Below are 15148 nucleotides of genomic sequence, written 5' to 3' on the forward strand. Positions count from 1 at the left end.
TTATTAATAATGTATTCTGGCCATTGAAATTAATTAATTAACACTCAAGCGCTCACCAAGTCTAGCTTTAATGCACGCTTAGCACATCAAACGTTTTTTTCTGCCAAAATGCTTCAGCTCCCCTACACACTTACAGTGTGTTTTTTTTCCTTCCTCTAAAACTAAACGCTGTTAAACCCCTATGTGTGCAGGGACACATAGGCCAACATTCAGGGGAGTTAAGAGGCAGAAAAAAAAAGCCCTAAAAGCAGCTGCAAATACGCCCAGTGTGCACAAGGCCTAAAAGTCTAGCTATGTGCTATTGCACAGTGAACTATGGATTGCAGGTGTAAATAATGGCAAAGTCTGCCTCGTGCAATTGTCTGTATGTTTTGGGGCACTGTGGAGTTCTAGGGGCTGCTCCTCCAGATCTATACACAATACCCAACACTTCAGAGATAAAGGAGCTTGTGACCTCCTTCATAGGGCTCAGGTCTAGCATCTGATTGCTAGGCCAGGGCACTGTCACATGATTGGGGGAGGGATGCCACTGTTACCAATACCAGTCAGCGAGAGCTATGGAAAAAGGAAGGAGGGGTGAAAAACTACTGGTTAGGTAAATTGGGTTGGGAGGCCCTTTTGGAGACACTGCTTCATTACTACATTACTACATTCCATAAATACCTGATGCTTCTGGGCATGGAGGAGTATGGGACCTTGTCTTTGACAATGCTTAGCTCAAAAAATAAATCACTAGGCCTGAGCAGAAGACCAGAGGAGTGATGTAATTTCCCACTCTGGAACCAGACATCCGTTATTTAATTTAGATAGAGAATGGAAAAACTCTGGACAGCCGCACTCCGGATCAAATAAAGTAAACCGTGCCTTTATTTTCTCAGATAAAAAACCTCACATCACACAAATCACAGCACACAAAATTTCTAACGTGTTTCACGCTGAAATTAGCGCTCATAGCTTTTTTATCTGAGAAAATAAAGGCACGGTTTACTTTATTCGATCCGGAGTGCGGCTGTCCAGAGTTTTTCCACTCTCCATCTATTTGGTTTGTGCAATCAGCCTGCACCTGGGACCCCCATTTGTCTGGAGCAGTGGTCTTCAACCCTGTCCACAGGGCCCACTAACAGGCCAGGTTTGCAAGATAACTGAAACACATCACAGGTGATATAATGTGCTGCTCAGTGATTGCAGTATTCTAGTCTGCATCTCCCCAAGGTAATACATAAAACCTGGCCTGTTAGTGGGCCCTGAGGACAGGGTTGATGACCACTGGTCTGGAGGACAAGCAAAGGTTTTTGGTGGACTGGCCTGGAGCGGTGGATTTCTATTTTCCTTGTGGATTTTCTGGATTATCCGTTATTTTAGTGTCGGCTGCGAACGGGAAAGGAACGGTGGGGAATAAGTAAGGTGAAAATAAGGAGGTAGTGGGGCCCCTTGGATGAGCAGGGTAATAGTGAATCTAGTTATGGAGAATCTGTCACTTTGCCCTTCTGCATACTCCTCCACTGCTCTAATACCCTGCCAGAACATTCAGTAGATCTCTTACAAGAGAACCGGTCACTCGGTCACTTTACGCAGTCATTGATATATTTGTCTAGGTGGTATGAGACTACAAATTAAGTTATTAAACATAAAAAAAAACTAAAATTTTGTTCATTTTGCAAAGGATTTTTGATATTTGCAAAATTCTATTTTATTAAGTTGTCTCTGGATACAGATATCAGTCCTCCCTTGATAAAAAGATTCCATGACAAAAATCCTCTAACTTCATGATTAAAAGGACCAAAAGGAAGACAGCTATGTGTTATATTATGGAATGAATTCCCATGAAAAGGACACACAAATCAGAATAAAATGAATTTAAAAACAAAAAAAAAACATTCAAATGATGATTGGAAAGAAAAGATTTTACCTATCATGTAATTCCCACTTTTAGGGTCCTTTCACACGGGGCGGATCAGTTCTGATCCGCCCCGTGGATATCCGTTTGCTCAGCGGGGATCACTCCGCCGATCCCCGCTGAGCAGGGAGATGACAGGTCTGTCTCTGCACACTGCGCAGGGACGGACCTGTCACAGCGCCGCTCTCCCCTATGGGAGATCGGATGACGACGGACCGCAGTGCCCGTCGTCACCCGATCCGCAGACGGATGGAAAAATAGCTTTTTCCTCTGTCACACTTTTTCGGATCGGAGCGGGTCGGATGTCAGCGGACATGTCACCGCTGACATCCGACGCTCCATAGAGCTCTATGGAGCACCCGTTCAGGTCCGCCTGAAAAACTGACAGGCGGGCCTGAACGGGACGTCAGTGTGAAAGGGGCCTTAGAGATACACACACTACTTTTGTGTGTACTTTTGTCAGATGTAGTCATGGTTAGGCAAAGCTAGATGTCCTAGTGTCTGTGCTTTATAAAAAAAACAAAAACAAAGCCGACTTCCACTGGTTTTCACAGCGCCTCCAGGTGCTCACGACTCCTGGCTCTTTCCTCTTCCCAGTTGACAGCTCCAGTGGGCGGGGCTGAGAACTCCCGCTGATGTCAGCCGGGGAGAAGAGAACCGGGAGTCACGTGAGCGCTGGGAGGCGCTGTGAAAACAGGTAAAAATTCGCTTTTTTTTTTTTTTATAACGCACAGGCACTAGGACACAGGTTGTTATTTAACAGAGGGGATGGTATAAAGATAACATAGATTTGTAGCAGCAGGGAGGGGAGCAGAGTGGTGCTAGTGAAAGCAGGGCTGCGGATAACGTAAACTGACCAGGGTGTTAGGGTTTAGCAGCCATAATAAACCGTGGTCAGTTTACAGGGGGAGGGCATAGCCAGGCAGGATCAGCCAGGTCTTTCAGGTGACACAGGGGGGCAAATTACACAACACAACTACTGCACTGTATAACATAATTTAAAGGGAACAGGATCCTATTTTTTTTTTTTTTAAGGTTAACGCACTTTAAAGTGGAAGTAAACCCTGGTGGGTTTTACTTCCTCTTTATTTCACTGCGAAGGTAAAGCATAATGGGCTACTATGCATTGCATAGTAGCCCATTATGTGTCACTTACCTGAAACCGAAGTCTGCGATGTCCCCACTAACAAGGAGTGTCCATCTTTGCCCCTCTTTCTTCAGGGGCCGCAAACTACGACTCTGTGACTGGCATGCGCACGGGAGCCGACAGTTACGGCATGACCCCTAGTAGAAACACCACAACGTGCCCTTTCTAAAAAGGCACATGTGCCGCAGTCATCGGCACTCGGCTTTTTTGTAAATATCTCCTAAACTGTGAAGGTTTAGGAAATATTTCAAGCACCTACAGGTAAGCCTTAATATGGGCTTATCTGTAGGTAAAAGTGACTGTACAGGGTGTGCAATCACTTACTGGATACAGGCTAATGTCACACTTGTGACCCTGTCGCAAGATGTTCCCCAGCCACAGCCTTGAATAAAAAGTAAATTTGCTAGAATATGCAAGGAAATTACTTATCTACTTTGCAGATTATAAAAACTGCCAGTGGGGGGGAGCGATGCCTCGCTTATCCATCCAGCGGTGGAGCAACACATGCAATTGGCAACTATTTCTCCTCCCTACTGTGTCCTAAATAAACAGCCTGCTGCTCCAAGCATGAATCATAAGTTTGACATCAGCTGAAGGGGAATCTTTTGAAAACACTAAATACCCGACAGGACACCTCCACTAAAACTTTGGAAGTAGTTTAAATATGGAACTGTATGGGAAAAGTAGATAACAACAGGTGTCTGCAGAGTTGAGTCACTTAGCCTTGTTTCCATGGCTTAGGCACTAAAACACAGGGACTGGGGTGCAGAAAAATGGCAGCAGGCGCTCTAGGAGCCAAAATTTAAAATAATTGGCTGTAGAAAAGAGGGCATTTTGTTCGTAAAGGACTGGAGAGTGATACAATAAGGAGTATCTGCAAACAGTGAAGCATGGTGGAGGTTCCTTGCAAGTTTGGGACTGCTTTTCTGCAAATGGAGTTGGAGAATTGGTCAAGATCAGGATGGATACTTATCTGTCATGTCATAACATCAAGGTGGTGTGCGATTGGCCCCAAATTTATTCTGCACTATCTTCAGCATATAAAAGGAAAAAAAGTCCTGGAAGTGATGGTTTGGCTTACACAGAGCCATAATCTCAACATCGAGTATTTCTGGGATTACATGAAGAGACAGAAGGATCGGAGACGGCCTACATCCACAGAAGATCTGTAGTTAGTTCTCCAAGATGGTTGGGACAACCTACCTGCTGAGTTCCTTCAAAAACGGTGTTCAAGTGTACCTAGAAGAATTGAAGAATTGATGCTGTTTTGAAGGCATTTTGTTAATTGATAAAACTATTAACACTTCTATTTGTGAAAGCATTCTTAATTGACAGCATTTTTTCACAACTGCCTAAAACTTTTGCACAGTACTGTACATCAGTGTCTGATCATACCATCCTCCTCTTTTTGAGTGGCAGTGGGCTCAAAAGAAAAGGACAGAGAGAACTCCACAGTTAGAGATTTTTTTTTTTAACCAAACTGGAATTTGTAAAAATGCATATTGACACAATGCTTCTGGGAGAATATCCTTTGGACAGATGAGACAAAACTACTGGAGTTTTTTTTGCCAAGTGACAGTCTACGTTTAACCACTTGCCACACAGTACATGTATGTCATGGTGTTCAAGCGGTTATACCGGGGCCATGGTTGCAGCTGTCAGCCATAACCCCAGTATTAAAAATTTTTTTAGCCGGCAATTCCCTAACCTGTAAAATCGATCTGAGCAGCTGAATAGCCGCTGTATCACTTTTACAAGTAGTGGGAGGGGTTGTGTTCCCCCTCCCACCGCTCTCTGGTGCGCGTACCTTGTTTTCTGTGCTCTCCTGTCACAGGAGAGAGCCTGGGATCCGATCAGACGGTTACGGCCGCTTACAACAGAGGTGATTGGGCATCGAAATGTTCCCGATTATCTCTATGGCCTGAGAGACCAGAAGCGACAAGCATTTTGTCACTTACGGTTAGGGAAAATGTAAACATACTTTTATTTTTTATTTTTTTATGAAAAGCATGAGATCGCGTTTTTTTTTTCTTTTAATCTCATGCTTTCATTGGTAGGGGAGAGATCTGGGGTCTCCATAAAGGAGACCTGTCATACTTTATTGCTATCGCAAAGGATGTTTATATTTCTTGGGACAGCAATAAAAGTGATCAAAAAAATAAAGGGACAGTGTAAAAATCATTTTTACTCAATAAAATCAATTTTAACATGATTTAAAGCACCCCCATCCCTCCATGCTTGTACTCAGAGGCAAACGCATACATCGGTTGCAAACACATATGTAAACAGTGTTCGTACCACGCACGAGGTAGCGCCGTAAACATTCTAGCGAGAATAATAATGCTACCTATAGATCTTCTTTGCAACTCTAAAGTGGTAACCTGTATAAAAAAAATTTCAAGCGTCACCTAGTTTAAGTATTGTATTTTGTCGCCATTCCACAAGCGTGTGCAATTTTAAAGCGCAACATGTTAGGTATCTATCTACTCGATGTAACATCCTCTTTTATATTGTACCAAAAAAGGGTTATATATTGTGTTTTCATGCATTAAAATCCATTTAAGTATTCTTTCTAAAAAAAAAAAATGTTTTAATAAAAAAAAAAAAAAAAAAAAAAGTGTCAGAAAAAGCCTGGTCTTCAAATAGTTAAAAAGACAAAATATTTTGGGGCTGGTTTGCTGCATCTGGCGTAGGGTTACTTGAAGATGTTCAGTCCACAACCTTCATAGACTATCAAGGAATTTGAGAACGGAACATACTGCCAAGTGTCAAAAAGCTATCTCTCAGTTGCAGGTCATTCCAACAGAATAAAGACTCAAAACATGCAGGTAAAGACATTTAAGAATGGTCAAGAACAAAACATTTGGCTATATTTTTAAGTGGAATTCGATGAGCCCTGATGTAAATCCTATTGAACATCTATAGCAGGGATATTCAATTAGCGGACCTCCAGCTGTTGCAGAACTACAAGTCCCATGAGGCATAGCAAGACCCTGACAGCCACAAGCATGACACCCAGAGGCAGAGGCATGATGGGACTTGTAGTTTTGCAACAGCTGGAGGTCCGCTAATTGCAGATCCCTGATCTATAGAAAGAGCTGAAACATGCAGTCTGAAGGCACCCTTGAGGCTCGGTTCACACAGGGGGCGATGCGAGGCGACACGACTTGCCGCGCCGCGACCTGCCGCGACCTCAGCGGCGACTTGCAAATGACTTCTGTATAGAAGTCAATGCAAGTCGCCCGAGGTCGCCCAAAAGTAGTACAGGAACCTTTTTTCTAAGTCGGAGCGACTCGAGTCGCTCCTCTTAGAACGGTTCCGTAGTACAGAACAGGGGCGACTTGTCAGGTCGCGGCACGGCAAGTCGTGTCGCCTCGCGTCGCCCCCTGTGTGAACCGAGCCTTAATCCTGAGACAGCTAGAGCAGTTTGCTCATGAAGAGTGGGCCAAACTAACTGTTGGAAGGTGCAGATGTCTCCTATAGAGCTACAGAAATTGTATATTTGGAGAGATTAGTTCTAAAAGATTTTGCAAAAAAAAATATTGGACTAGGAGTTTTGTTATTTTTGTTTTATTATAAAAAAATGTTTTTTATTAGAAACAAAAATTAAAAGAAGTCTAATTTTATCATATTTGAAACATGCAATCACTTTGGTCACTTTCAAGTTATTTCAGAGAAAGAGAGACAAGTTTTAGGCAGGTGTGAAAAATGTAAAAAAAAGTTTATTTTTTTTAATTACCAAAATAAAAAATAAATGAACAGAAGAGAAATCCTAATCATATTTGGTGTGATGACCCTTTGCCTTCAAAACAGCATCAATTCTAGGTACACTTGCATGCAGTTTTTGAAGGAACTTGGTAGGTAGGTTGTTCAAAACACCTTGAAGAACCACAGATCTTCTGTGGATGTAGGCTGCCTTAAATCCTTCTGTCTCTTCATGTAATCCCAGACAGACTTGATGTTGAATTCGGGCTCCGTGAGGGCCAAACCATTACTTGCAGGACTCCTTGTTCTTTATGCTGAAGATAGTTCTTATTGACATTGGCTACATGTTTGGGGTTGTTTTCCTGCTGCAGATTACATTTGGGGCCAGTCACACTCTTCCCTAATGGTATGGCATGGCATAATAGATAAGCATCTGCCTTTGTTTCTCAGCATTTAGGACATCATTGATCCTGGCCAAATCTCCAACTCCATTTGCACAAATGCAGCCCCAAACTTGCAAAGTACCTCCAACATGCTTCACAGTTGCCTGCAGATAGCAATTGTACCACTCTGCAGCCCTTCTGCTACAGCCAAAGGTTTCACATTTTTAATCAGTCTAAAGCACCTGCTGCCATTTTTCTGCACAGTTCCTATGTTTTAATGCACAATTAATGTACAGTTGAGTCACTAACGCCCCATACACACTATCAGATTTTCTGCTGATTTTTGTCTTCAGATTTACCAAAAACATGTAGTGCAAAGGCCTGCCGGATTGCATACAAATTGAAACACCTAAGGTTTCACCTCGTATGATTTTGGTAAATCTGAAGGAAAAAATCAGCAGAAAATCTCTATGTGTGTATGGGGTTCTAGTCTTGTCTTCACATCGGAGGGATGTTTTTTTGGCTGCAGTTCTTCCATGAAGACCACTTCTGGCAAGACTTCGAACCACTGCCAACCACTGCATCTACTGTCCTCAATGTTGACCATTTCTTTGTGCTTCTTCAAAAGAGCTTTAACAGGACATCTTGAAACCCCAGTCTGTTTTGAAATCTTTGCCTGGGAGAGACTATGCTAATGCAGTGAAACTACCTTGTGTCTTATTGCTGTGCTCAGTCTTGCCATGGTGCATAACCTGTGACATGAAACAGTCTTCTTCAACTTCACCTTAGTAGCAGGAGTTTGGCTGTTTCTCACTCAGTGTTAAGGCTCCTACACAACTGTTTTACTCAATGACTACGTTTCAACCTACATATGAAACTGATAAACATTAGCACCTTCTTAGTAGAATCTCTTAATCATTCATTCACCCGACTAGTCCTAAAAAATTCCTGACTTTGTGCAAGTGTATGTTACAAAGTGTAAGAATTGATGCTGGTTTGAAGCCAAAGGGTAGATACACCAAAAATTTATTTGATTTTGATTTTTCTTCTGTTCACTCACTTTGCATCTTGTACATTGATAAAAAATAAACAAATCAAAATAATTAATAAAATATATTTTTGAAAGCATTTTTACTTTACAGCATTTCTTCACACATGGCTAAAATGTTTGCACCGTACTGTGTAATATATATATATATACACATACAGTACAGACCAAAAGTTTGGACACCTTCTCATTCAAAGTTTTCTTTATTTTCACGACTATGAAAATTGTAGATTCACACTGAAGGCATCAAAACTATGAATTAACACACATCCAATTATATACTGAACAAAAAAGTGTGAAACAACTGAAAATATGTCTTATATTCTAGGTTCTTCAAAGTAGTCACCTTTTGCTTTGATTACTGCTCCGCACACTCTTGGCATTCTGTTGATGAGCTGCAAGAGGTAGTCACCTGAAATGGCTTTCCAACAGTCTTGAAGGAGTTCCCAGAGATGCTTAAGCAAAGCACCCTAACACCATCACACCTCCTCCATGCTTCACGGTGGGAACCAGGCATGTAGAGTCCATCCGTTCACCTCTTCTGCGTTGCACAAAGACACGGTGGTTGGAACCTAAGATCTCAAACTTGTACTCATCAGACCAAAGCACAGATTTCCACTGGTCTAATGTCCATTCCTTGTGTTCTTTAGCCCAAACAAGTCTCTTCTGCTTGTTGCCTGTCCTCAGCAGTGGTTTCCTAGCAGCTATTTTACTATGAAGGCCTGATTCACACAGTCTCCTCTTAACAGTTGTTCTAGAGATGTGTCTGCTGCTAGAACTCTGTGTGGCATTGACCTGTTCTCTAATCTGAGCTGCTGTTAACCTGCGATTTCTGAGGCTGGTGACTCGGATGAACTTATCGTCCGCAGCAGAGGTGACTCTTGGTCTTCCTTTCCTGGGGCGGTCCTCATGTGAGCCAGTTTCTTTGTAGTGCTTGATGGTTTTTGCCACTGCACTTGGGGACACTTTCAAAGTTTTCCCAATTGTTCGGACTGACTGAACTTCATTTCTTAAAGTAATGATGGCCACTCGTTTTTCTTTACTTAGCTGCTTTTTTCTTGCCATAATACAAATTATAACAGTCTATTCAGTAGGACTATCAGCTGTGTACTGTATCCACCTCCTGCACAACACAACTGATGGTCCCAACCCCATTTATAAGGCTTGAAATCCCACTTATTAAACCTGACAGGGCATACCTGTAAAGTGAAAACCATTTCGGGTGACTACCTCTTGAAGCTCATCAACAGAATGCCAAGAGTGTGCGGAGCAGTAATCAAAGCAAAGGGTGGCTACTTTGAAGAACTTAGAATATAAGACAAATTTTCAGTTGTTTCACACTTTTTTGTTCAGTATATAATTGGACATGTGTTAATTCATAGTTTTGATGCCTTCAGTGTGAATCTACAATTTTCATAGTCATGAAAATAAAGAAAACTCTTTGAATGAGAAGGTGTGTCCAAACTTTTGGTCTGTACTGTGTATATATATGCACACACATGCATATACACATATACTGTATATAATGCATATGATATTGTGTAAGGTATGTTAACCACATGGGTTGTCAAAAAAGAACCTGTTGCTAGCAGCCAATCTCAAGCTAGCTCATTCATTTTTCTGCTGCAAAGTAAATACTGTAGGAAAATTAGGCGACCCCGGTATTCCTATAAAGTATGTATGAAGCCGATTCAAAGTTGAGCTCACTGCAGTAGACAAACACAATCTTCTATGTATGTATACCCTGGCATAACACTTACCGATGGTAAAAGTCCCAGCTGATCTCCTTGCTGCTGGGGACTGGATGTGGCTGTCTGCTGGGACTGCTGAGGTGAATACTGGGACAGCTGAGGCTGCTGTTGCTGCATTGGGTTGAATATGAGTGAACCGCCAGGAAGCTGTTTCAAAGATGATACCCAGTTTGAGAAATGTGCAGTGCACTTCATTGTAGAGTGTGGTCACACAACAGTTTAAATGCTTTACAAATTCTAAGAATCACCTGACTACAAGTTATAAGAAACACTGTATAATGCACAATGTGTAATGCTTTGTGGGACAGAATTGTTTTTTAACCTAGTTAATTTGTTTTTTAACCTAACTGAATTACTGATATTTTATGCACTAGAAAGCTTGTCAGGAATGCCATTCACATATACTCTAAGCCCTTGTACACACAGAAAATGTCCGATCGGACCGTGTTGTCGGATAATCCGACTGTGTGTGGGCTCCATTGGACTGTTTTAGAGCTGGGCTATAAAACTTTCCGACAACATGATCCGATCGGACTTTGTCCGATTGTGTGTAGAGAATTCCGATCGGACAAAGTGCCACGCATGCTCAGATCAAATTCCTAGACCAAAGCTATTAGCTACTACCTGAACGTAGTCCCGTCGTAACAAAATAACGCCATCATGTTACGTACGATCGGATTTTCCGACTGTGTGTATGCAACACAAGTTTCGGACAAAATCCGACTGATTTTGTTGTTGGAATGTCCGACCGTGTGTACAAGGGCTAAGAGTGCAAATATTCGGTATGTATTACGGCCTTTATTTTTATAATAATATTTTAGCTGTGCACTCCTAATACAAAAGGCTCAATTCACAAAGCTTTAACAGCCTAAGGCACTCCATTTTCAACTATGTAACTGTAGCTTACTAACTTCACTGGATTCAACTTAAATTACAGTTTTTAAAATAATTCTACATGCTGGTGCTTTAGATTGGTGAACTGAGCCCAATGTAAAATGGTTATATACTGTACATTAGGGCCAGATGCAGGAAAAGTGTGCTCTCAGTGCAACCCTCATTCATAAAATAACCAATCCATATTTTTACATTTATTTTCATTTAAAACTGTACAAATGACAGTTGCAGACTGGTTGTCATGGAAAACAGTGCATTTTTATACACAGAGTTCAAAGTGTATACTTCTGTACATGATTTCCAGGTAAGTAGCTTTAAATATTTTCTTGTTTCTTTAAAGCGGTGTTCCGCCCCAAAAATAAAAAATAAATTAAGTCAACAGCTACACATACTGCAGCTGCTGGCTTTTAATAATAGGAAACGTATCTGTCCTGGAGTCCGGAGATGTCCGTTTGTATGTTTCCATCAGCTGTCGGGTGCATGCCGCTGCCATTGCAGGTAATGGAACCCGGCAGTGTAGCCTTGCGGTTTCACACCGGGAACCCTACTGCACATGCGCAAAGTCCTGCTTCTCTCTCCTACTGGCAATACTGTCCCCACTCCACCCTGAAAGGTGCCAATTGTGGCACCGGAGGGGGAGAGGAGACAGATGAGCGGAAGTTCCACTTTTGGATGGAACTCCACTTTAAGGTTAAATTTCACGTTTCAATAATAACAAAAAGGTATTACTGAATACTTATGTTTAAGAATTTAAAAAATATTTTTTATGATTGCCACTTTAATTAAAACGTTGTTGCCTTTAATGGATTCAGAGGCATATTTCTAAAAGCAGTGACTGATGTTCACCAAACATTACCTGAAAGTTAATCAAGCGCTGTCATTTAAAACATGTACTGTATCAGGAAGATTCATCTGCGCTGAAGGTTTGGTAAATTTCACATTCTTTGCTTTATAGATAAACCCCTAAAGTTGGCCAAAGACAGAGAAAATGTATTTCCTAAAACCACAGGCATCTGGCAAAGGGTTACTTGAAGCTGCCACCACAGACCGTGTTACATAGTAGGTGAGGTTGAAAAAAAAAGGCACAAGTCCATCAACACTGATGTGTGATTATATGTCTGTAGTGCATTGTATATCCTTGTACAGTGCCTTGCGAAAGTATTCGGCCCCCTTGAACTTTTCAACCTTTTGCCACATTTCAGGCTTCAAACATAATGATATAAAATTTAAATTTTTTGTGAAGAATCACCAACAAGTGGGACACAATTGTGAAGTGGAACGAAATCTATTGGATAATTTAAACTTTTTCAGCAAATAAACTGAAAAGTGGTGCGTGCAAAATTATTCGGCCCCTTTACTTTCAGTGCAGCAAACTCACTCCAGAAGGTCAGCGAGGATCTCTGAATGATCCAATTTTGTCCTAAATGACTGATGGTGATAAACAGAATCCACCTGTGTGTAATCAAGTCTCTGTATAAATGCACCTGCTCTGTGATAGTCTCAGGGTTCTGTTGAAAGCGCAGAGAGCATCATGAAGACCAAGGAACACACCAGGCAGGTCCGTAATACTGTTGTGGAGAAGTTTAAAGCTGGATTTGGATACAAAAAGATTTCCCAAGATTTAAACATCCCAAGGAGCACTGTGCAAGCGATCATTTTGAAATGGGAGTATCAGACCACTGCAAATCTACCAAGACCTGGCCGTCCCTCTAAACTTTCAGCTCAGACAAGGAGAAGACTGATCAGAGATGCAGCCAAGAGGCCCATGATCACTCTGAATGAACTGCAGAGAACTACAGCTGAGGTGGGAGAGTCTGTCCATAGGACAACAATCAGTCGTACACTGCACAAATCTGGCCTTTATGGAAGAGTGGCAAGAAGAAAGCCATTTCTCAAAGATATCCATAAAAAGTCTCGTCTAAAGTTTGCCACAAGCCACCTGGGAGACACACCAAACGTGGAAGAAGGTGCTCTGGTCAGATGAAACCAAAATCGAACTTTTTGCCCACAATGCAAAACGATATGCTTGGCGTAAAAGCAACACAGCTCATCACCCTCAACACACCATCCCCACTGTCAAACATGGTGGTGGCAGCATCATGGTTTGGGCCTGCTTTTCTTCAGCAGGGACAGGGAAGATGGTTAAAATTGAGGGGAAGATGGATGCAGCCAAATACAGGACCATTCTGGATGAAAACCTGTTGGAGTCTGCAAAAGACCTGAAACTGGGACGGAGATTTATCTTTTAACAAGACAATGATCCCAAACATACAGCAAAATCTACAAAGGAATGGTTCACAAATAAACGTATCCAGGTGTTAGAATGGCCAAGTCAAAGTCCAGACCTGAATCCAATCGAGAATCTGTGGAAAGAGCTGAAAACTGCTGTTCACAAACGCTCTCCATCCAACCTCACTGAGCTTGAGCTGTTTTGCAAGGAAGAATGGGCAAGAATTTCAATCTCTTGATGTGCAAAACTGATAGAGACATACCTCAAGCGACTTGCAGCTGTAATCGCAGCAAAAGGTGGCTCTACAAAGTATTAACGCAAGGGGGCTGAATAATTTTGCACGCCCCACTTTTCTTTTTTTATTAGTTAAAAAAGTTTCAATAATCCAATAGATTTCGTTCCACTTCACAATTGTGTCCCACTTGTTAGTGATTCTTCACAAAAAATGAAAATGTTATATCTTTATGTTTGAAGCCTAAAATGTGGCAAAAGGTTAAAAAAGTTCAAGGGGGCCGAATACTTTCGCAAGGCACTGTATGTAGGGGTCATTCAGGTGCTTATCTAATGGTTTTTGAAACTATCGATGCTCCCCACTGAGACCACCGCCTGTGGAAGGGAATCCCACATCATTGCCGCACTAACAGTAAAGAACCCTCTACGTAGTTTAAGGTTAAAATTTATATTCTTCTAATTTTAATGAGTGGTCACGTGTCTTGTTAAACTCCCTTCTGCAAAAAAGTTTTATCCCTATTGTGGGGTCACCAGTATGGTATTTATAAATTGAAATTATATCACCTCTCAAGCGTCTCTTCTCCAGAGAGAATAAATTCAGTGCTCACAACCTTTCCTCATAACTAATCTCCTCCAGACCCTTTATTAGCTTTGTTGCCCTTCTTTGTACTCGCTCCATTTCCAGTACATCCTTCCTGAGGACTGGTGCCCAGAACTGGACGGCATACTCTAGGTGCGGCCGAACCAGAGTCTTGTAGAGTGGGAGAATTATCGTTGGAGTTAATCCCCATTTTAATGCATGCCAATATTCTGTTTGCTTTGTTAGCAGCAGCTTGGCATTGTATGCCATTGCTGAGCATATCATCTACTAGGACCCCCAGGTCCTTTTCCATCCTAGATTCCCCTAGAGGTTCTCCCCCCAGTGTATAGATTGCATTCATATTTTTGCTACCCAAATGCATTATTTTACATTTTTCTACATTAACCACCTTGCGCCCGCCCTATAGCCGAATGACAGCCGTAGAGCAGGCGCGTTCGTCCGGGTGGCCGTCCCTGGACGTCCTAATGTTTACTTCCGCAAGGCGCGCCGCCGTGGGCGCGCATCGCGGAAGTTCTGTGTTCGCCGTGTCCCCCGGGGACAGGCAAACACAGATCGCTGTAAACGGCCGATCACGCTGTAAACGGCCGCTGTGATTGGCCGTTTTTTGCCTGTCCCCCGGGGACAGGCAAACACAGATCGCTGTAAACGGCCAATCACAGCGGCCGTTTACAGCGTGATCGGCGTGTCCAATGGGAGATGATCTCATATGTAAACATATGAGATCATCTCTCAGCGCCGCTCTCCCTTCTCACACAGACAGTGTGAGAGGGGAGAGATGAACGGCTGCAGCGGCAGCCGTTCTACCTCGAGTTAAAAAAAAAAAAAAAAAAAAAAAAAGTGTCATCCTCCCCCAGCAGTGCCATCTGCTCCAGTGCCATCCGCCCCAGTGCCCTCCACCCCAGTGCCACCTGCCCCCAGTGCCATCTGTCAACAGTGCGACGTATAAGTGCCATCTGTCATCAGTGCCACATAGTGCCATCTGTCATCAGTGCCACATAGTGCCATCTGTCATCAGTGCCACATAGTGCCATCTGTCATCAGTGCCACGTATTAGTGCCATCTGTCATCAGTGCCACGTATTAGTGCCATTTGTCATCAGTGCCACGTATCAGTGCCATTTGTCATCAGTGCCACGTATCAGTGTCACGTGTCTTCAGTGCCACGTGTCTTCAGTGCCACATATTAATGCTATCTGTCATCAGTGCCATGTGTCATAATTGCCACGTATCAGTGCCATCTGTCATCAGTGTCACGTGTCATT

At 42.5% G+C, this 15148-nt stretch overlaps 1 protein-coding gene across 8 annotated transcripts in view; it reads right to left on the reverse strand.

The window, feature by feature from the left end:
- Positions 1-15148, reverse strand: part of SUPT20H (SPT20 homolog, SAGA complex component) — a 155709-nt gene that overhangs the window by 29387 nt on the left and 111174 nt on the right. For 4 of the 8 annotated variants that reach the window (XM_077484157.1, XM_077484161.1, XM_077484158.1 and 1 more), the window contains 2 exons: positions 9941-10078; positions 4248-4283 (listed from right to left, as the gene is read on the reverse strand). The exons of 2 other annotated variants lie outside the window; for them this stretch is intronic. In XM_077484157.1, the coding sequence (XP_077340283.1) occupies positions 4248-4283; positions 9941-10078 (174 nt within the window). The remainder of the gene's footprint in view (positions 1-4247; positions 4284-9940; positions 10079-15148) is intronic. 2 more of the 8 variants (XM_077484160.1, XM_077484156.1) reach the window with 1 other exon arrangement.

Source organism: Lithobates pipiens, unplaced genomic scaffold (genome assembly GCF_037356315.1).
Source record: "Lithobates pipiens isolate NorthernLeopardFrog02 unplaced genomic scaffold, aLitPip1_a1.2 Scaffold_16, whole genome shotgun sequence".
Lineage (NCBI taxonomy): Eukaryota > Metazoa > Chordata > Amphibia > Anura > Ranidae > Lithobates > Lithobates pipiens.